This window comes from Neocloeon triangulifer, unplaced genomic scaffold (assembly GCF_031216515.1).
Source record: "Neocloeon triangulifer isolate White Clay Creek 2 clone unplaced genomic scaffold, ASM3121651v1 ptg000009l, whole genome shotgun sequence".
In the NCBI taxonomy this organism is placed as follows: domain Eukaryota; kingdom Metazoa; phylum Arthropoda; class Insecta; order Ephemeroptera; family Baetidae; genus Neocloeon; species Neocloeon triangulifer.
The window spans coordinates 3649688-3671544 of NW_026775551.1; the positions used below are offsets into that span (position 1 = coordinate 3649688).

The 21857-nt window shown below is 38.4% G+C and overlaps 4 protein-coding genes and 1 non-coding gene across 9 annotated transcripts; 1 reads left to right on the forward strand and 4 right to left on the reverse strand.

Annotated features, from left to right (window-relative positions):
• The first annotated feature begins 115 nt into the window (after positions 1 to 115).
• Positions 116 to 2567, forward strand: LOC132195195 (GPI transamidase component PIG-T). The gene is made up of 9 exons (XM_059617022.1): positions 116 to 354; positions 415 to 592; positions 651 to 888; positions 940 to 1026; positions 1101 to 1283; positions 1338 to 1539; positions 1633 to 2032; positions 2098 to 2262; positions 2319 to 2567. The coding sequence occupies exons 1-9, from the start codon at positions 120 to 122 to the stop codon at positions 2434 to 2436; spliced, it is 1806 nt and encodes a 601-aa protein (XP_059473005.1). The 5' UTR covers positions 116 to 119; the 3' UTR covers positions 2437 to 2567.
• A 4-nt stretch (positions 2568 to 2571) lies between these two features.
• On the reverse strand, positions 2572 to 8596 carry LOC132195196 (carboxy-terminal domain RNA polymerase II polypeptide A small phosphatase 1-like). Its single transcript, XM_059617023.1, has 6 exons — positions 8337 to 8596; positions 7741 to 7779; positions 7226 to 7512; positions 6785 to 6934; positions 6544 to 6729; positions 2572 to 6319 (listed from the first exon to the last, which is right to left on the reverse strand). Exons 1-6 carry the CDS (start codon positions 8410 to 8412, stop codon positions 6053 to 6055), a joined length of 1005 nt encoding a protein of 334 aa, XP_059473006.1. The 5' UTR covers positions 8413 to 8596; the 3' UTR covers positions 2572 to 6052.
• A 489-nt stretch (positions 8597 to 9085) lies between these two features.
• Positions 9086 to 14201, reverse strand: LOC132195364 (ras-related protein Rab-5B). 2 transcript variants are annotated; one of them, XM_059617306.1, is made up of 5 exons: positions 13898 to 14201; positions 11974 to 12142; positions 10318 to 10686; positions 10097 to 10255; positions 9086 to 10007 (listed from the first exon to the last, which is right to left on the reverse strand). In XM_059617306.1, the coding sequence occupies exons 2-4, from the start codon at positions 12134 to 12136 to the stop codon at positions 10140 to 10142; spliced, it is 648 nt and encodes a 215-aa protein (XP_059473289.1). In that variant the 5' UTR covers positions 12137 to 12142; positions 13898 to 14201; the 3' UTR covers positions 9086 to 10007; positions 10097 to 10139. The 2 variants fall into 2 exon arrangements, with proteins under 2 accessions (XP_059473289.1, XP_059473291.1); XM_059617308.1 differs by having other exon boundaries at positions 13890 to 14201.
• A 354-nt stretch (positions 14202 to 14555) lies between these two features.
• On the reverse strand, positions 14556 to 19363 carry LOC132195294 (pre-mRNA-splicing factor CWC22 homolog). 4 transcript variants are annotated; one of them, XM_059617199.1, is made up of 12 exons: positions 19223 to 19363; positions 18683 to 18944; positions 18184 to 18560; positions 17902 to 18030; positions 17655 to 17843; positions 17440 to 17593; positions 17245 to 17382; positions 16953 to 17188; positions 16610 to 16890; positions 16448 to 16549; positions 16273 to 16394; positions 14556 to 16207 (listed from the first exon to the last, which is right to left on the reverse strand). In XM_059617199.1, the coding sequence occupies exons 2-12, from the start codon at positions 18933 to 18935 to the stop codon at positions 14655 to 14657; spliced, it is 3534 nt and encodes a 1177-aa protein (XP_059473182.1). In that variant the 5' UTR covers positions 18936 to 18944; positions 19223 to 19363; the 3' UTR covers positions 14556 to 14654. The 4 variants fall into 4 exon arrangements, with proteins under 4 accessions (XP_059473182.1, XP_059473184.1, XP_059473183.1 ...); XM_059617201.1 differs by having other exon boundaries at positions 14556 to 16204; positions 19180 to 19356; XM_059617200.1 differs by having other exon boundaries at positions 19176 to 19356.
• A 2241-nt stretch (positions 19364 to 21604) lies between these two features.
• Trnaa-agc (transfer RNA alanine (anticodon AGC)) lies at positions 21605 to 21677 on the reverse strand. Its single transcript has one exon. It is a non-coding gene; the product is annotated as a tRNA-Ala (tRNA).
• Positions 21678 to 21857: the final 180 nt, after the last annotated feature.

Sequence of the window (21857 nt, forward strand, 5' to 3'; positions counted from 1 at the left end):
AGTGTCCTCCTTATAATTTGATGCACAGTTGTTTTATGTAATAAACTTTATCATGTTGGCTTAACAGCTTCTCTTTCCATTTCCATCATTTCCATCCTTCCAACCTTTTGTAAACAATAATGGCGGCAAAAACAAAGGCCTTGCCGATGAAGTCGCCGGTTTTTCAAGGGTTTTTCCGATATTTCGGCTTAATTTCTGCACTGATTTTGAGTCTATATGCACGAAATGCAAGCGGGTTTAACTTGGACGATAAATTTGAAGAAGAACTTCTTATAAAACCACTGAACAACGATTTTGTTTACGCTTATTTTCAATTCACAACCACTTGGAATGTACCATTTGAAGCCCAATCTTGTATGTTTAAGTGTGACTAAATTCATGCAAACAATTTTTCTTACATTCCTCATTTTCCAGTTCAAAATTGTCACCTCTTTCCCCGAGTCTTGGGTGAAGTTTTGGGGCAGTACAACGTCCAAGAGCTGCATCTCAGTTTGACGCAAGGGCTCTGGAGACATGAAAAGTATGGTTACCCAGTGCTGGACGCCCCGGCTGGAACAGAGATTTGGGCTTGGTTCAAAGAGGGAACTAAAGAGTAATAAATTAATCAAATCAATCATGATTAACTTCTGACTAAATCTTTTTTTTTATAGTGTGAACAAATCTTGGAAAATGTTGACCAGCGCTCTGTCCGGCTTATTTTGTGCTTCACTAAATTTTGTCGAGCCTCTGAATACCTTGAGCCCTAACCTAAGCTTTGCTCCAACTGGAGCTGTTTCTTCTAACCTGTCTTCAAACTCGTCACTGCTTCGGTACTCTACTCTGCCGAGAGAAGTTGTCTGCACTGAAAATCTCACACCATGGAAGAAACTGCTACCTTGCGACTCTAAAGTAAATTTTTTAAATTTTATTTTTCCTTTTTTAAATGGTTGAAATATATAGAGAGGACTTGCAACTCTATTGAATGCTGGCCATATTTACAACACCAACTACCATTCTTTGGGAATCCATGTTCGGCCTATTTGTAGGGTAAGATGAAAATTAAAGAAAAACCGAAACTAACACCAAAAAATACTTAATGATTTATATATTTTAAAATGCAGGACGTTGCTTGTGAAACAACTTCTGTAGAACTTAAGCAAACGGTATCTCTTGTGTACGACATGCTTCAAGTTGGTTCTCAGGGCAGAGACTGGTCCTTTAGAAAGCTCTTTGGTCAAGGTCTAAGCGGCCCTTGTCCTCTCGCCACTGGCAGCAGAGTTTTTGTTGATGTCACGCAAAACAGGGTATGTTTGGCCCATTCACTCTCAATGGTATTTTAATTTAAACTTGAATTTTAGTCAATATTTGACTTCCAACTGCGTCCCGAGCCATCAGAGATTCTCACAAGCATTCGTGGAGGCTCGACCAGCAAGTTAGCCCTTTATGATATCAAGCAAATGCACTTTTTTTCACTCATGAATGTGGCTGCTGCATATTCCGGAGAAAAACTAGAGCATGTCAACATTGCACCAGTTTTGTACGCTAACAGATACATCATAGGTATAAACTTTTGTGAGGTCAAATTGAAATTATTCATTTTATAATACGAACTTTTGACAAATTTTTATTACATATTTTGAAATGAAATTTCAGGATACGGACAAGAAAACGGCGGCATCGTCACCAAAGTTGTGAACAATCACTGGCAGCCGCTGGACATCATTTATATGGAAAACATTCCTTGGTTCCTGCCAGTTTACCTGCACACCTTGCGTGCAGAGGTCAATGGTCGCCAACTGACCCCTTATTCCATTAACTACGTTCCAGGCAGAGAACGAGAGCGACCTTACCAGTTGGAAGTTGCTTTGAGGATTCCGGCCCGAAGCACCACCACCTTGAGCATTTCGTTTGACTACATTTTCCTCAAGTGGCAAGAGTACCCCCCAGATGCAAACCATGGATTTTATGTTGGCGCAGCTGTTATCACTTCTGCACTGCCAGTGGCACGGAATTACACTGGGGTGCCTTACGACAGCAGCACTTTGATGTCGAGGTAAGAAATAAACAAATCTCAGACTGAAATCAATTTTTAATTAAATTTTGTGTTTTATCTTGCAGTATAAACGCATCTCGTTCAACTGGTTACCCTGTGCATATTCGAACTGAAATAATTCTCGTCTCACTACCGACGCCAGACTTCAGCATGCCCTACAATGTGATTTGCCTGGCGTGCACTGTTGTGGCTCTTGCATTTGGCCCCCTTCATAATATCACCACAAAAAGGTAATATTTTTTGAATTTGACGTAGAATATTATTGTTATCTTTTTATATGTTCCAGGCTGTTGTTAAAAGATGTTGAAGACAATAAAGGATTTCTAGAGAAGCTCAAGGACAAGTTTAGGAAGAAAGCAGTTGAAGAGGAAAAGCAGTCCGAAGCCAATGAGAAAGCTGACTGAAAGATTATTTAATTTTCCATTGCCAAGTCATTAATTTTTTAAGTTGTCATTTGTGTTATTACAATTTTTCGTAAATTATAATGGTGCGTTTTATTGATTCTCTCCCGGATTTATGTAAAAATAAAACTAATAGAGGACTTTTATATAGGAATATTTTTATTTTTATCAACTCATATTATACAGTAAGATATGAATGATTTTTTCTCTCCAAACGGCTGATTCTTGTGAGCATTTCGTGTAGTTTGATTTGACCCATTCATGAATAACAGCACGTAGAACATACTCGGCCTTTACAATGCACATTTAACCACCAAGCAGTAGAAAACAAAGACGCTTTTCTTTCAATAAAGGAATTCTGTTCGCTAAAAGGACATTAATGATGATTATTGGTTTAAGATTTTTTTAGTTTTTTATAATCGTAAATGCGTTGATGCTTGGACCATGCTCATCGTCTCTACTGGCGGTATATACGGTTATTTTACTGTGTCAAGTTAAAAAATAAAAATTCATTATGAATTGACATCTCCAGTGCATCCGAGAGGGCTTCTCTGCACCCGTCCAACAGTAATAAATAGTCTAAGTAGGTTTCTTTCCAAATTAATTATTGTTCAACTTGCTTAAAGCTGATCCGCGCTATCCGAATATAATAAAACATAATCCCTTTTGCAACAACAGTCGTAATCAACTTGCGGTGACAAAATCTCATTAACTACGTACGTCAGGTGTGCGCGTCTAATTATTTGATTGCAGTTGATTATGTTTTAAGAATAAAATGAAAATTTTTATTAATGGGAGGAAATTGGTAAAAAGATTTTAACTCGAGCCAAATTGATTTGATTTTAATGGCACATTTTGGTTTGTGTTGCTGAAAAATGTTCTTTGAGTTATCCTAATAGTCTTGTCAAAAATCATCTTAGGAAATTTAAGATTTAGAGAGAAATCAAACCTTACTGATGGCAAAACAAACTACATAAAAGCTAAATTTGTACTCGTGATCGATAGACAAACTAAACAAAAAGCATATATATAATTTCAGAAATCAGGACTCTATTTAGAAAGAATAATAATAATGACAGTTGAAAAATGACAAACAATTATGAAGTGATATATATAGGTAATTAATTGGACGTTATATATAGTCTACGGTAAATACAATTTTTTACATCAGCCAAGAGTTGGTACAAAAATCTGCACAATATGAGAGATAGACCAACAAACAATTTGTAACAAAAATGGAGAAATGGCAATAATTATATTCTTGCAGACTACAAAAACGCAATTAGACAAAATAATTAGTTAGCTTACCATTGATTCATTTGCTAAGTAAACAAAAGCGATAGAGAGAGAAAAAAGGAAATAAAAACAATTTCACATTGTTGTACAATGAAAAATAATTATATTAGATTTGAAACTTTCTGCAAAATAACATAATATTAATCGCGCGCGTTTCCTTTTAAACTTCTCCATTCAAAATAAAAGTATTGTAATCACCATGGACATATTAAACAACTTTGACATGCCATACTCTCGTCGGAGCGCCTTAAAATAAATATTTTACAAATTATGAATAACACAAAGTACAGTTTAATAATAGTTATAAAGTATATTTGAAATAATCAATCTACACGTTAATTGTAATAAAGGGCACAGATCGAAATCCTAATTGCAAGGAACAGCGACTCTTCTAAACGCAAAATACAATATAGGGGGCGGCGACAAGGAGAAGTAAAAAAACCAAGCATTCGCAGCAGTACCAAAAAGTAGCTCAAATGTAAGTCATTTTTTAATAGTAATATACACATTTACTTGTATTAAAGCATTTCAACTGGTTATCAAAAATGTTAAATGGTATCCGCGCCTTCTTTTCTTCCGTAAAAATATAAACTAATAATATTGTGTATAATTACTTTAAGGCCCCTCATGGTACTTGATTCGATTGATTATATTTTTACTTCTTTAATCATCCATTAAATATATCCATAGACTTTAGGTATGCTTTATCAACTAGGGAATTATGAGAGGAATATAGGAAATGTTCAACGAGTTATTCTAAACTAACTTTCACACACAAGTCAGTTTCCCACATCAGTCACTCAATAATATCAATTTGCTAAAGCCAAAACTTTGCGTGGGTTTGCTAAAAAAAAATTGCACAAGCAGAGCAATTGAGCCAATTTTCATATCATTTTTAAAAATTTCTGGGTATGATTAAAACATATCAAAATGTTAAATTCAGTTCACTACTGCCTGCGGAAAATGACAATTCTTCCTTAAATTCTATATAGAGGCAAACCCAACAACAGTTCTGAAGTTTTGTAATTTTGAGCCTGATGCCGGTCTCAATTTTAAAATGAGGTAAGACTGCTTTGGTTAAAATTGCTGCGGCAAAAATTTTTTTTCATGTCAGTTCAAAACGCTTGGAAACCTAAAACAAACAATAATATGGGAAATAAGTCATGATTTTCGTCCCGTCAATGGACACTCCGCGATCTGATTTGGAAGGCAGGTGAATTGAACTGCGTCAAATTCTGTCTACAACGTAATACAATTGGCACATGAGAGCTAAGTAAACCACACTGGGTGGTGTTGTTTGCTCTTTAATTAGTTACTACGCAAGAGTCGTTCAGGCACATTTCAATAGACATGAACCTACTAATTCACATCAGCTTCGAAACATTCCAAACACAGATCGGCCAAACTACACCATTACAGAGCCTGGCAGTTAATCAATTCATTAACACATAAGTAACAATAATTGTGGTGCTGCTCATGATTGGAAAAAATGCATTATTCAAAAAAGTTGGCACTGCAAAAAGGTTCATGTTTCAAGACAAATCAAAGTGTTAAAATCAAATACGTGACATAAATTTAGAAAATGCCCACCGGAGATTTTTGAACAAATTTAGTTGCTAACAAAGCAGCCGTCGTTGTTGATGTAAAATCAGATTGCTTTAAAAAGCAGTAAATAACTACTTGGAAACTAATTGCATGTAACAAAGTAAGAAACATTGCCCTTGGCCAGCTAGACGCTTGATCAGAGTAATGTTCAACAGTTGACAGGCACTACAGTCGAATATAACATACATAATTTATAGGTTGTTACATGAATTTTTTTTAACTGTTGGGAGAATAATCATCAATGTGATGCTCGTCCTCAAAACAGAGGATGTAGATCAATGTGTTTTTCCCAGAGTTACACTCCCAGAAAAATATTGATGCAACTCAACAGTCACAGTAAATTAGGTTACCCTGGATGTCTCAACCCCACTACTTTAAGAGCAGCTCACAAGCTGGAACAAGGGGCCTGCCGCGGCCAATCTAAATTTTGTGCTTGAGTAAATTTTAATTGTCCAAGTCGCAAAACGAGAGGGACGGTCACCAAGGTCAATGATTAAAATAGGATAAAATCCACAATTGTGTTGTTTAAAATATATATGGTTTTTCGGTAAAAATGTGAGCCAATTGGGTATTTTGTCGTCAGCTAGTAAAATGTGAGGCGGCACCTCTTGAATTCAGCCACGGGCTTCTACGGGGAAATAAAAGCTTTTGCTGGAGGTTTTGGCTCGCTTGCTTGCCGGGAGGTTCCTCAGCAAGGGCCCCTGTGGAGTAGAAGCTGCTATGAGGCGGCCGCTTGAGCTTGGGGCACTGAAGACGAGGCCACAAGCACTGAGCCGCACAGCGGCGCTGCGCTCGTAGTTGGGGAACTGCCTGTGGTGGAGGAGGCCTGTGAAGACGCCGCCAACCCGCCCGGGTGGTGGTATGGGTGGTTTGAGTTGCACAGCACATTGTACACACTATCGACCTTGCTCAGTTTTTCAAAGAATGGAATCAAGTCCATAAGCTCTGAATCGGTCATATCATCAAACCATGATGCCACAGGTACCTGCAAAAAAATGTAAAAATTCTTATTAAATAGAAACCATCAAACCAGGCTCATTTCTTTTTCCAATGGATAATTTAAAAACTTAAATGAAGGTGATGATTTTTATTCCAGTTGTCTTATCTTAAGTTGAGTATTTGAGTTAGTTTAAATTTAGATTGGTATTTAATTGGATAAATTTTAGATATATTTTAAAATTTTTGCTTTGATTTATAATAAAAACTTACAGCATTGTCTGGGTGGAATATATAAGAGGCTGGCGAATTATCCACAATAATCACAGAATGAAGGTCCCTGCCAAGCTTGTTGAGGTCTTTGACGTAGTTGCCTCGGTGAAACACGCAGGACTCTCGGAAGAGTCTAGCCCTAAAGACGCCCCACCGGTCCAGCAAATCGGCTACCGGATCAGCATACTGCAATGCAGAATTACAAAATTATTCGGTTTCATCATTTTTCTGGAAATGCTACTTTTGCAAGGCTTGCGGTGAATAAGACACACTCGTAGAGCTCTCCCATGCGCTGAAGGAATTCATCAACGTGAGGCCTCTTCAGCACGTAGACTTGGTGCACTGTCCCATCTATTTCCACAGGAACAATGAAGTCAGCATTGCTTATAGGCTGCAACGAGAAAATGGCAAAATGTCAAAAATTATATCACATGGAAGGGAAGTAATGATTAATATTAGGCCTTCCTGTATTTCCACCGCAAAATTGAGTCATGCACGATCAGAGTCATTTTTAGATTTAAAAACCCGTAATTTAATGTAATGACAAATTCTTTGCGCCATCAGGAAAAAAGAAGAATAATTTATTTTGAAAAAAAAAATTATCAATCGATTTTTAAGCAGAAAAAATTGTTCCAATAACAAAACTATTATATAAAAAAAGTATTTTACAATTTAATTGTACCTTAAAAGAACTATGGACAAGCGTTTCGTCAAGGTCAATGACCATACACTTTCTGTGCATGTCCTGGTGCCGGACGGGTGGCAGCAGGTACATCTGGCCCCCGGAGTTGGAGTTGGGCGAGAGCGATGGCGAGCAGCGGCCGTCGGCGTTGCCCAGACCACCGTTGCCCCCTGCCTGGGGCGAGGAACCCTTTGGAGACGCATCGCTCCTATCTTGTCTGCGGACACAGCAGAAGAGAGACCGGAGGAGGCCTCGGCGAGGCTTTTTTCTCTGTTTTACACTGGAACCTGTGACAAAGAAAAGTGCGTTTTTTAAGAGAATAATAATAAACAAAAAATTGTTTTCCTTTAAACCGTAAATCAGGAAAATTTAAGTTAATTTATATAAAAAAATACAAAAACTTTGAAACTGCAGCAGCTGCTTGCTGAAACCTCAGAAGTATAATTAAATCTGCGGATCTCTGTCCTGCTCTTTAACCGAGTAAATCGCTCCAAAAATAAAATAATTATATTTACCTTGACTTGAGCCGTCCCCGTCAACCACTGGAAGCTGAACTGAAAACGAAGAAGACAAAAAATTAGCCTGCATAAGTAATTTGCTCACCACAATGAAGAATGTCAAGTGACAAAGATAAAAATAAGCAAATATGTACGCGTAAGATTTTATATGGCTCGTACGTACAGGAGAGACGGTGTCGGACACACTCATTGCCCTCTCACATAAACAAACATTCGCTAGTGCTGCAGATCGGTTCAAGAATTCAATTTTACACAAGTAGCACGCGCGTCTGATAAAAAATGTCTTTGTTTTCCAAATTCTACTCATCCGAGCAAAATTTATCATTGAAATTAACATTTTCTTTCCACTTACATAAAAAGCTGCTTGCATAGCGAACGATATGGAAAATATGCAATCGACCGAGGGTGGAGTTCAAATTAGGCCCGAACAATCGGCTCGCGACGCAATTTCCGGCCGAAACTGGCAATTGTGGTCGGAGGGCGCAAGGGATGGGTTGTCAAAGGGAAGAAGGTCGCGACCGAGCCCACAGAAGGTGGCTTGCACAATTTTGATGCAGCTAGGCGGGTTCGCAGCAAAACACCTGTCCACGTACCTTTTTCGTCGGCTAGAATGGTGTTGGACTGGTCGTCATCGCGCGACACTTGAGTAATGATGGACGACGGGTCCATTGAGACATTGGTTGGGGCTCTGTCTGCGAGTGCTGGCCGAAAAATAAGCGTAAAACGGCATAAACACAGAGCAGCAGTTGTCCAAGATGGCAGCCACTCCCCTCTTCCCTGACTGGCTGCGCACCTTGCTGCTGCCAGCCTGCCACCGACGACGGTCTTCAATCGTTCTTGGACAACCCTGCGTCCCAGACCCCTCGATCAACGCGTTATTTTTATTCAGACACACTCGATTTCATTTCATGATCCCATGTTATTATTGAAATAAATAATTTGGGAAAATCTTTGTCGATTTCAAGGTCATTAAAATTCCACCGCGATATGCAGTGTTGCCAAGTTTCCAGCGAGGCGCGCCTTCAAAAGTTTTGCCCTTTTTGGCGGCAACATATTTATTTCTTTTTCCTTTTTATTTATTTATTGAACAATTTTTCCACTAGAATGCTGATTTCAATTTAAAAGGAATTTTCAACTCAAACTGCAAAATTTTATAAGTATAATTTTATTTTTTCCTGTACAACAGAAACAGGCATTCAATTATCAATCAATTTCACATACTTCTTTTATTTTTTAATCTGCTGATAGCCAGTGTGCTTAAAATACCTTAAAAGTACATAAATAAGCATGAAAACATAATAGAAATTTAATATTTCATTTTAAACTCTTGATAATTTTTGGGCATAATTCAAAATAACTAGGATTTCCTTTGAAAATATAAATAAGACCAACATTTTTCCTTGGAACAATACAGCTACTGTTTCCCTGCAAAATTAGGGAAAAGCTTGAGTGAATGCAGCAGTATAATAATTATCCAGAATGTTTTGTATCTAGCCGAGAATGTTACAAAGCTTATATGGAGCTGTATTGCACTTCAGATATTTGCTAAGAATCAAGGATTTTGCTGAAAATCCCTGCGATCATTTATTCAATGTGATCTCTTTTAAAACTTTACATTTGAACCTCAACATTAAATGTACAAAATAATATCCATGTACTGAAGTGACAATAAGAAATGTTATTAGTGTCCAAGCAGTTGAATTCGAGACGATGCACACTGACAATCAAAAATTTTCAGAGTAATATATTTTTCCATAACACAAACAATATAATTATGATGATGGATATCCAGGGGGATTACAGTGCTAGAGAATCTTGCCTTTATACAGCTTAGAAAAGTGAGCACGGGAAAAGGAGAGGTGGAGTGACGGCAGCCAGATGATGTTTTCTTTTAATTCTTTTAAAATTTAGCAAGTACAAAACATTAACGAATGATCAGTAATTAGAACAAAATTAAAAAAAAAGACTAGGAGAATTTGGGCTCTGGTCTAACTGCAGGAATTTTGTCTAACACATGTAGCAGCTGCCCTTCAATGCAATTTTTTGGGTCCAAATGTAACGTGACAAAATTAATTGAACAAACAAGACAACAAGTGTCAGCAGAAGGAATGTTAACGCAAGGCTAATCGAATGCCCTTCAAGTGTTGAGCCCAGTTTTTCCTCAAGCAGTGTTGATGAGAGAAAAAGTGCTACAGTGATTGGAAGATGACTGTGACAGTGACGCGTGCCTCTCCTCCTCCTCGGCTACGACTCCAATAATACAACTGTTTAATGAAAAAATATAGGAATCAATAAACATTTTGCAAGTATTTTGATAAAATATAAAACTCGAAATGCACTTTCTTTAGCTTACATGAGAGGAGGCAGGCAAGATTGGACCACGACAGAGATCCACATCATTTGCAACAGCTGCTGGGCCCTCTTTGCGCAGAATCCGCACCCTCAACAAGCCTACGTCCTTTTGCTGCATCAGATCCACTCGCTGCTTGGTCGGTCTTGGGAAGTTTCTGGGCTGTTTTCAGTAGAAAGAAAGTATTTGAATCACAAACAATTCCAATCAAGTGAAATAAATACCAATTGCTAAGAAGATATCGTTGACATTCATGGCCGTCTTGGCCGAGGTTTCCATGAAGAGGAGGCCGTGCTCGTCGGCGTACGCCTGCGCCTCCTCGAGGTCCACCATTCTCTTACTGGCTAAGTCAGCCTTGTTTCCGGCTAGAGCGATCACAATTGAGGGCGACGCCTGCTTCTGCAGCTCCTTGACCCAGTTCTTGGCGCGGCCAAAGGTGTCCTGGTTGGTTATGTCGTAGACAACGATGGCCGCCTGCGCGCCACGGTAGTACATCGGCGCCAGGCTGTGGTACCTTTCCTGGCCGGCCGTGTCCCAGATTTCAAACTTGACCGTCGTGTCGTCAAGGCATACAGTTTGCGTTAAAAAAGCGGCTGAAACAAATTCATTTCAATTCATTATTAGGCAATGATAGGAAAAATAATTTTAAAATAGTTGATGAATCTAGCAGAGAATGATGATGGTTTTGAATTTAAAATCGGCTTTTCCTCGATGGGTTTTGTGAGTTGTTAATTGTTTAAGGAAAACAATGTCTTGCTCTACATGATTCGGCTGCGGGCGGCAGCTAAAAAATGTAGAGCAGGATATTGGTTTACTTAAAAATTAACAACTCACAAAACCATTCAGGGAAAAGCTGACTGTAAATTCAAATCATCATGAATCAACCCTCGATTGTGAAATTCTACTACAAAAAATCATTGAGAAATTCTTAATGATTATTTTCTTTCATGTTAAGTATCTCAATAATGATTTAATAATTTTAATGGTAAGTAAATAATTATTGACATTTCGATTATTAATATTATTATAAAAACCATCAAAATCGTCGTTGAAACTTTTAATTGGTTTTGATACTGTAGGCAATCTTAAATTTTGTGTGTATGATTAGTTTGATAAGATAATTTTTTAAGTTGACTTTCATAATGATTTGACTGGGCTTGGGGAGGTTAGGGATTTCCTTTTTGGTTAGATTAAAAAAATATTATCAGGTGAATTTAAGGAAAAAGCAACAAATAAGAAATTTAAAATACAAATCTGATAAGAAGAACCAATTTGGAAATAAACAATGCACCATTTCCACTTTGTCCGACATGACAAGCATTACAACAGAAAAACACAATATCTCAACATTGTTCTTTTCTGGTGCAACGCTGAAGATTGTGAAACTCACTCCAGTGGGATACTAATCTCTGTAGGATCTTACGATGAAGGATATTATCAGGGTTGGTAGCAATAAAAAAAGGAAAATAATAAATTAATACTAAAGAAAAATAAAGAATTTGAACAATTCAACATGTTTTTTAAACTTGCTAATTTTGAATGGGCGTAATTCTAAAAACAACTTCAAAATTTCTTCTGGCAAAAAGTGAGAACAAAATGAAGCATAAAAAAATTGTAGAGAAATTCCAGGGTCGATGGTGCTTTCATTTAAATTAGGCTTTTCCCTTCATGTTTTTTTTAATCGTCTATTGCCAGACTCAGAAAAACCCACAGAGTAAAAGCCGAAATTAAAACGCCATAAAACTGATAGATTTTTCTAATAATCGTACAGGGAACAGTAAAAACATAATTTTTCATTAAAATTGGAATGCAAAAAATCTGACAAAAATTTTTAAATTTAAAAATGAGGAATGACATGAGTTGTTGATTGTAAAATTTACCTCCTATTGTACTCTCTTGGTATTCGTGGAACTGTCCTTTGACGAACCGCAGCACCAAACTCGACTTGCCAACGGCCGACTCGCCGAGCAGCACCAATTTGAACTGGCAGATTTTGCCCTGGGTGGCTCCGTTGGGCCTCTGCGCCGAGCTGCGTGAAGCCATCACTTCCTGCAACCACAGCGCACATTAATATTCGCTCCTTGTTGTTCTAACATGTCATGCAAAATCCGAATCGCGCGAGTGCTCGAGAGTCGTTCGCCATCTGCCGCGAGTTAATTAGTGCGAAAAGCGCACAGACGATGCAAGTGACACATCAATGAAATGTGGATTTTTTATCAATTTTTTCCCACAAAATTGTTGTTTAGTTTTTGGAAAAATTGAAATAATTTACAAAGTTGAAATGATAAAAATATTGTTTTGAAGAAACAAATTTGAAAATAATACTAATTCTTCCATCATAAAATTATGTTTCTTTTGCACTTTTTTGCACAATAATAATTGATAATAATGAAAGCATAAAATGTATATTATATAATTAAAATTGGCCTTGAACTGACGAGCAGAAAATTTAGTTGAAACCGTCATGCTCGAAAAAATGACGCTTCTCTGCTGATAAGACGGCAAGAGTCGTCATTCTCATTGCAGTGCCCTCGAAAAATAAATAAATTGTCAGCTGCAAAATAAACTAAAATCACAATTGTCGCACGTGACTAAAGCAAAGAACCGGTACAAGCCAAGTGGAAATAATTCCACCAAATTTTTTAAACTGGTGACAAAAAAAGGCAGCTAACTGCGAGGAGGTAAGTGAATGTTGGCCTTAACTTTTAGTACTACTGGAAATAAATATAAAAGTAAAGAGGAGTTTCACTTGACGGACGGACAAGCAACGACCGGTGAAGCGATGAGAAAAGGCCAAAGATAAAAAAGTAAAAGCGGCGAAGAAATTAACAAATTTGTTTTGTTTTTGCAGTTTCTTGCAGTTTCTAATGCATGATGTGTAGGTTTGTGGATAACAAATCAAATTTTTCTAAACAAACTTCCAAAGTATTTTAAAATCAGTATTATTTCAGCACTTTTTTGGCAATCATTAGTAAAATATTTTTAAAATTAAATTATTCACGTTGTATTGATATAAAGTGCCACTTAACTTTTCCTTGTAAAAAAATACTTATATAAACCGTCAATACCTTTAATTTACATACTAAATGTTTTTTTAAACACTGTTTGTAGACATGCATGTAAGAACATTTCAATGTTTCTCTGAAGGATTTTCTTGAAAATTTTATTGATTTTTTCTTTCTTAAATTCAAGACATATCATCTATTTTGATCAACAAAAATAAAATGGAGGAGATTAGAAGAGGATTGCACGTCAGACTTTTTTAGACAAACCAGCAAGGAAGCCTTTGTCAGCTAATATTTGGCCAAGGCATTTTTTAAACTTTCTAAATCAAGCTTTTTTAATGATAATGCTGCAACCCTTTTCACCCTCTTGAGTTTGTTAACAAGTTTTGAGGAAAAAACTTTTTGTGAGTTTTTCCTGGAAGGAAAATGGTTGTAAATGTAATCACTCGAAAACATCTACAGAGTGCACTGCACAACCAACGAATCTGTAAAAATTAAAAAAAAAATCAATTTGATACATAATATTATGAAACGCACAATCCAATTAGTGCACACCTGCGTTTCGAGCACCTTGCCGAGTTACGTAAACAATCACGGACAAGGCGAGGGGAAGAATTGGCTGAAGAATTGGAAAAAAATTGTAATGAGTCACTGGCTTATGACCGTGGGGCTTTAATTGGTGCCCGCGCGCGTCCGGTCAGGGCAACGCGATTCGGACGGAAGCGGGACGATGAACTCGAGAGCACTGGCGCAATCAATTATTATGTGCGGGTGGATAAATAAATACATACATACGCACCTAGACGGGGTGTGATTACGCAAATTCGATGAACAAGTGAAGCAGAGTTTGCTGCGAGAGAGTGAGTGAGTGCACCGCCCCTCACCGTGACAGCCAACACATCACACAATCGGACGAGCGACGCCTCGAAAAGTCCCGCCCGGCCACAGGCTCTGATTCCCTCCGCAGCCGACGGTCTTCAGTCCCACGATTCGGCCCGACGAAGGCAGCCAAATGCGCATCAATCGGCGAAATACCAAGGCCGCAATTTCAGAGTTGCACTGCTGCTGCTGCTGGGCTGACGGGTGGTTGATAATAGGGTGGGGGGAGGGGGGAGCAGCGCTTTTCGCTCGCCGATTGTTTTCTCGCAGCTCCAAGATGGAAACCTCAATCGCGGGCAGCGCGAAATGTGACCCCTGCTGTGCGGCGGTGAAATGCGATGCAGCAGGAAAAACTTGGTTTTATTCCAATTTCATCAAAACATTCCGCATTTATTTCGGATTAAAATTTCAGAAACATAACTTGATATTTTTTCTATCCTCCCCGTCTCCGCTTTTCTTCCACATAAAAGTGGCAATGAATAAAGAGAGATACTTGTTCATAGTGTTTTACATCATTATTATCCTGGTTATAAGTTTCAGTGAATATTAATATATTATTAAAAGTTGATTTAATTATAAAAATTATTATTTGTCAAAAATTTCATTATGAGACGAGTTTTATTCAGTGTACACAAGAAAATCATAAAAGTTAGAGGCTAAGTTTTCATTCCTAAAAATTATCGACGGCGTCTACGATCATCTCTATCATCTCGGCGGTCCCTGCCTTCTCGGGGCCGATTTTTGTCATCCTTCAGGTGCTGAGCCAACCTTTCCTCCCTTTCTTTTCTCGGAACATCTTTTCTCTCCTTTGGCTTGGATACCTTCTCGTCCTCACTGCTCGAGGAGGAAGAAGAGGATGAAGACTTTTTGCTTTTCTTTTTGGGCGCAGTCTTTTTGCTTTTCTTTTTCTTCTCTTCTTCGTCCGAGGAGGACGACGAGGACGAAGAAGATGATGACGAAGATGAAGACGACGACGAAGAGTCCTCTGCGTTCTTTCTTTTATTTTCGTCCACCTTCCTTTTCAACTCCTCCACCATTTTCAAGAGCTTCTGCCTGCGCTCATCTTCATCTTCCTCATCACTGGAAGAATTGTCCCTGCGCTTTTTGGACTCTTCAGCAACTCGCCTGCCTTTCAATTCTGGCTCGGGAGACTCGCCATAATAACGACGAGGCTTTTCCACAGGCGCAGCGTCTCTCTTTGGCCGTCTATTATCATGTTCCTTGTCATCCAAATGGTCCTCCAAGTCTCTACGATGGCCATACGGATGTCTGTCATCGACTCTCTCTTTTCTCTTGTATTCTTGGTGGTCCTGTTTGCGTCTGTCGTTGTCTCGATCATTTCTACTTTCCCTGGGATCCGGGCGGTCTTGTTTGCGCCCATTGTCATCTCTAGACCTTTGCTGTCTTTCTTGTGGCTCGTCTCTCCTGCGACGTTCCGTGTCAGGCCTAGGTCTTTCTTCCTCAACGTTTTTCCTGCTTCTACGTTCCTCGCTAAGATGCTCTTCATTTCTGCGGGACTTGCTGTTGTCTCTAGCAGACTTTTTGTTTCTTTCCTCCTCTCTGTGTTGATCATGAGCATGAGGTCTATGCTGATCTCCACTGTTCTCTCTTGGCCTCTTTTGTTCGACTTCCCCTTCACTCAAACTCTCTCGTTTTCTCTTCTCTTTCCCCCTTTTCTTGTCTTCTTTTGTCTCCTTGTGATGCTGCTTTTCTTTTGGCTTTTCTTCGCGCCTTTTCTTTCCTCTAACATCTGGGGATTTTTGGTCTTCATCACTAGATTTTGAGTTGCTTTTTCTCTTCTTCAGACTGCGCTTGCTATGTTGAAAATCTCTCATTTCACCTTCCTCAGAACTGCTCTCAACGCTCTTCTGATGCTTCTGCTTGGACATTTCATCTCGAGACCTTTCCTTCTTGTCCTTAGGGAGGTCTTGGTCCTTTTCCCTTTGCTTCAAGTCGTCTCTGTCTCTCCTCCTTTTGTCGTCATTCCTACGACTGTCCTTTACCCTCAAATCCTCTCTGTCCATTCTCAATCCAGAATGACGCCTGTCATTCCTCTCATCCTCACCAGAGTTTTTGCGTTCGCGCCCTCTACTTTCTTTTTTGCTTCTTTTTTCATCTCTCACTTCAGGACGTCCCTTCGAATCTTCTGTCAAATCTTTGTCTTTGCGGCTCTTTTCAGACTTTTTCTTCTTGTCCTTACTTTTCCGACTAGCTGTGTAGTCAGAATCTTCTAGAACATAAAAAATTAATCATGTCAAAAAATGCTAAACAACACAATTTGCAAGTAAACACTACCTGACGAAGAGGAATCTGAAGAATCGCTGCTTGACGAGCTGGAGCTTGAACTGCTCGATGTTACTTCTATCGGTGCAGGCGCAGGTTTCGGAATGGCTTTCAAATGCTCACGAAGTTCATCCCTGAATAATTTATAAGTTTATTCAAAGCAAAATAAAATGTAAACTTGGCTTACGTTAGGCCACCAAGACCAATTGATGTGAAGAAATTGATTGAAAATCGAGAATTTCGTGGATCGTCCCTCGGGAAAAGTCCTTCAAAAGCAGGTTGGAGAAGTCTGAAACAGTTTAAATGTTTTGATATGCATTAATAATTTCTATCATTAACAGGCTCTCACGGTTCTTTGATGCGCTCGTTTAACTTCTTGAGGCCCATATACTCCGAAAGTTCTTGGAAGAGGATCTTGATGAAAATCCGTGATGAGCTGTTTGTATCTTCTTCAGTCAATCGAACACAACTGAGCACTTCCCAGGATATTGCATCCGTAAACAGAAGGTGAGCAAAGAATTTGGCCACGTTTCGTAACATTTTTGTCTCCAGTCGATGAACGGTGCTGTAAGTGTCCATGAAAATTTGCTGGAAGGGATCAATGTAGATCTTGTTGATTTGACAGAAACGCTAAGAAGTAATAATTATTTGTGAGAAATGTAATTAGTAAACATAATAAAGTATTTTCTGACCTGCGCCAAAAGACCATAAAACTTTTCATAGGTTCTTTGTTGCGCACAACAGTCGAGGAACATGTGACAGAGTTCTTTTTCCTGACCAGGTTTCAGCGTCATCTTCATGAGCTTGTGGGCACACTCCTCAAAATCAAGACTGGAGGTAATGGTCAGATAGATGGTCCTTCGAAGGGCAACCAAATTAGTCTCAGTGTTGTCTATGATAGTCTGCTGTGCTTCTTGAGTTTGCTCCCCTTAAATGATGTAATTTATTTCAAATAAAATTGTATATGCAAGGATGAAAAGTTACCTTCAGAATCCTCACTTCCCGAACCGCTTTCATCCCCACTGGCTCCGCTTTCATCGGAAGACTCGTCAAGAAGTTCTTTACGCAGCTGGGCGTACTTTTCCTCATTGGCTTCGTACTCGGCGTCAAACTTGAAAACATCTAAAATTTAAAAAAAAAAAAAAAATTTAAAATTAAAAAATCTAATTAAAATTTTACTCAAAGTATCCTGCGGATCAGTCGCTTCATCGAGGGTAATAAGATGTGTAAACTGATCCTCCTCCTCGACCACATCTAAACCTTCCTCTACTGCTTTATTGTCCTTGAAGCCGTCTTTACGTACTTGAAACATGACCTCAATCATGTATTGCACCTATTTTTAATGAAATGAAATTATTTTCCTTCGATGGTTTTTCTTTTTTAAAATTATTGACCCTTTTATCCAATTTTCCTTCGTGCAGAATGTTTCGAAGCATTTCGAAAATGGAGTGCAGTGCTTTGGAGGAAACCTCAGTGAGTTTGTCACCACACTCCTTCAGAAAAGCGATGGCAACTTCTACAGAGTCATCAGTTGGATTTTCCACTAGAAGCGTCAAAATCTCCAGGGCCAAAATTTCATGTGCCTATGAAGAAAAAATGTTGCAACAAAAAAATATACAAAGTTTTAACAGGTCTACTTACAACACACTGGTTGACCAAATGGGCGATGAATTTTACTGATGAGATGCAAAGGGTTTTGTCATTTCGTCTAAAACCCCTTCGAAATTGGATCACAAGTCGCTTCAGCAAAAGCTCTCCAATTTTGGGAAACTGAAAGTACAAAAAAATTTTAAAATTAGAGTATAATCTTAAATATTAATTTGAAAACTTGAAAGATCTTAAATATCCCATAAATTGAAATTAAGAATTGTGTTGCAAAGTCAATTTGTAGTCATTAAAGATTTTAATTTTCAAGAAAATAACCTTGCTATTGATGACAGCTACAAGAGCACCATAAATGTGGGTGAAAGTTGGCGACGAGACTTGCGCCTGGATGATGCACCTTGTTAGCAAGCCCCTTCCTCGGACAACATTCTCCTTGAAAAGCTCTCGCACAATTATCCCCAGGTTGCCAAGATTGACCTTGTTGACGAGACCAGTGATGGACTTCTTGAGTGCTTCCCAGGCCAGACGCTGATAAGCAATGCTGCTCTTGTCTGTGATTTGCTCCTGCATCATCCGGAGCTTCGCAGGAGGGATGTAAGCACCACCTGTCCTGGACGTCAGCAGGTCCTTCATAGCTTTTTTGTTTGCCGCCTCTGCAGCTGCCTTGGGGTCAACAGGTGTCTCTGTTTTCTTATCTAAGACAAATTAGAGTCAAGTTAAAAATTTTAGGCAAAAATCATTTTCAAATTGGTAAAGAGCAAAACTAATAAATACATATATATAATAATAAAAGAGATGATTCTACACATGATTTTACCTTTTTGATTCTCCTTGTCTTCTGAATGACTTCTCCGTCTGTTCCTTCTGTCCCTTGATCTTGACCTGCGTCTTGGAGACCTTGACATTCTGTGTTTCCGCGCGCGGTCTGGACTTCGAGAATGCCGTCTGCGACGCTCCGAACGTCCTTCGTCCTTGTCTCCATGCGTCTCCGACCTCCTGCTGGCAGATTTTTCCACTTTGCCTGAGCGCTGCCTCTCGGACGGTGACTCGGATCTTGTCGACGTGCCCATCTTGACCGTCTGAAATTTTTATTTACATACATGGAATGATTTTTTATGTTCAGTTCATATATTTAAAGTATATAAATAAAACTTAAAAATCAAATTTTTTATCTCGAACGAGGTTAAATGATTTAAAATTTAATTATCTGCTAAATATATACAAGACAAACATTGTTATTCACTGATTATTAAACACAAAAAATGTGGCGAGTGCAAAACGACGCGTTGTTTGTGAATTTCTCAACTCACTTACCCTGGTTCCTTTTGGCTCAATCGGTGCCGAATCTGTTCCTCACCTTACAGATTTTATCAAGTGATCCGGGAAAAGGATTCAGATGCAGCGAAACAATCAAATTAAAAAAATACAAAGTTGTTTATCAAAAGATCCTTGGGAGAATTGAATTGCTTTCACAAGCAGCGAGCACGATATTCAACTGTTTTCTGTTTTGTTTGGTTTCCCCCTCTGAAGCGTTATGCGCATGAACAAGATTTTAAAACAAGCTTAGCGCGAAGAACGTGTGGTAGTTGTTTTTTTCATGCCCACAAAAATTTTCATTTTTCATCATCTATATTTTTTGTCCAATTATATAATAGAATTTATATATATTTTCAAATCATGATTGTTCTACGTTTTCTTCTCTCTTTCCGCTGCACAACAAATAATAAATATAATTGTGATAATATCAATAAAAATTTGATCGCAGTCCAAAGTTTGAAAACAACTTTTTTCAATGAAAAAGTGAAAAACATCATCTGTCATCTGCCGCCCATATTTTAATTTAGTTTTAAGGCAGATTTCACACGCGCTCGCCGCTGGGTCGATAACGCCGCCCGCACAACTCGATCTGCCGTGGCATTCCGTCATATCTGTGTGTGTGCATGTAATTACGGCGCGCGGCACCTCCTCTCGATCCATTCGCTCCTGGCACTTGAGCACCAGCAAAGTCTACTTTCGACGACTTCTCGAGGGCACGCACGCTCTCCACGCGGGCATCGAGCGCCAATCGAATGAGCACCCAAGGCACAATGGAGCGGAGCGAGAGCGAAACAGCGCCTGGATGGTAGGCAACCAACCTGCCTTCAACCGCAAATAAAATAAAATTTACTTTTTAGCCTAAATTCTGAAATTTATAATCTTACAATAATGAATGGGAGAATTTTATTTTCAGATTTTTTAACATTGAATAGTAGCGTTTTAGCAGACACCTGCTAGTTGCGAATCAATTCTTCTTTTTTCCAATTTTAAATAGTTTTTGGGTTAGCAGAGAAGAATAAATAATGATTTAATTAATTTTAGTTTTCATCCATTTTCATAACATGATGATGCTGGCAAAATAATGGATGTAGGATTTTAATTGATTCACACTTCCTAAAAAGAAAAACACAAAACATGATCAAATCCGTTAAAATCTTGAAGTAACTGCCAATAGTGCCAATTGATTATTTTCTCATCAACATTTATATTTCATTTTACCTGAATTTTCTTCTTAAATTGAAATTTTAATTAAATAACCTTTTTTTTTAATAATTGTAGTGAGAACATTTTTTATTACACCAGGAACGGGGATGAAAATAAAATTAAATATTTTCCCCTTTATTTTAGATGATTTTGTCGCAAATTATTTATTATTTCATTTAAAAATAAAAAAGAGGAATTTGAGAGATTGTTGTGCGTGCGACTTGGCAACTCGCGGCGGGAATCTGAGGCTCGCGAGCTATTCCGCAAACATCGCGGTCGGACGAGGAGCGCATCGTTTACCAGGAGGTAACGCATTCTTTCACGTGTCATAATTTCATCTTTCTTCCGTTCATCCTCCCATCCGAGCCCAAAAAATCCAGCGAATTCTTCTTCCTTATTTTCAGTCACATTACAATGAACAAACTTAATTGATTTCTATTTACTCGGCCTCGCCAGCCAAAACGATTATTAATTTAAAAACCTTGATCGCGGCCAAATGATGAGATCGGTTAAAAATTATTCTCGGAAAAATCGGTTAAATTGTTAACGATGCAATCGAACAGGAAGATTTTAGGTCTAAGAAATAGAGAAGGAAATAAAGTCTATGCTAATTTGCAGAAATGATGAAAATGACGAGTTAATTCAGAAAATTCAGTCCCCTCACAAAAGTCGCTGCTTTTATGTTGAGGCATTGCAGGGAAGGGTTTTTTGTGCCGGTGTGAGTGTGCACCTGTCGCAGAGGTTTTCCCAATTCCAACTCCTCCAACACCAGGCGCGCATGTTTGAGCAGCAGGTATAAAAGTAACAGGCAACAAGCATTCCAAGCGGTAACGCGAACACACCTGACATTTCTCATCTCATTAGTCGAGCTTGAGTTCATCTTTTGAATGGCAGGACAAGGATCGTGAGCTTCTAAAGTAATTTCTGTTCTGTTCCACCAATTATTTAAAAAAATTTAATCCTCGTCCAAATTTTCGGCCCATTTTTTCTAATTTTTGCACTAATTCTTTGTGATAGGTAAATCTTATTTTTTGTGTCAAGAAAATAAACTTTTCTTAAAAATAAACTCATAAATGAAAAGGGAAAAGAAAATTTAAATGACTTCTGCAGCTTCAATAAATTATAATTAATCGAATTAATCGTTTAAGCTTAGTGCAGACAATATATCAACATATAAGGAAAATCTTATGATTTAAAATTTATAAATCTAATAAAACTGTGGAGGCGCCGGGTATCGATCCCGGTACCTCTCGCATGCTAAGCGAGCGCTCTACCATCTGAGCTACGCCCCCTGTGTTATTAAACTGCTGAAGCATTTCGTATATTTCGACAAACTGCGCCGTCTTGCAGCTGCACGCCATGAGAATCTTTTTGTGCAGGGGAGAGAGAGGTGTGCAGGGTGCTAGCGACAAGCGGATTGCATAACTTCTCATTTTCAGACTTCTTCAGAAAATGAATTCTAGATTCAAGTG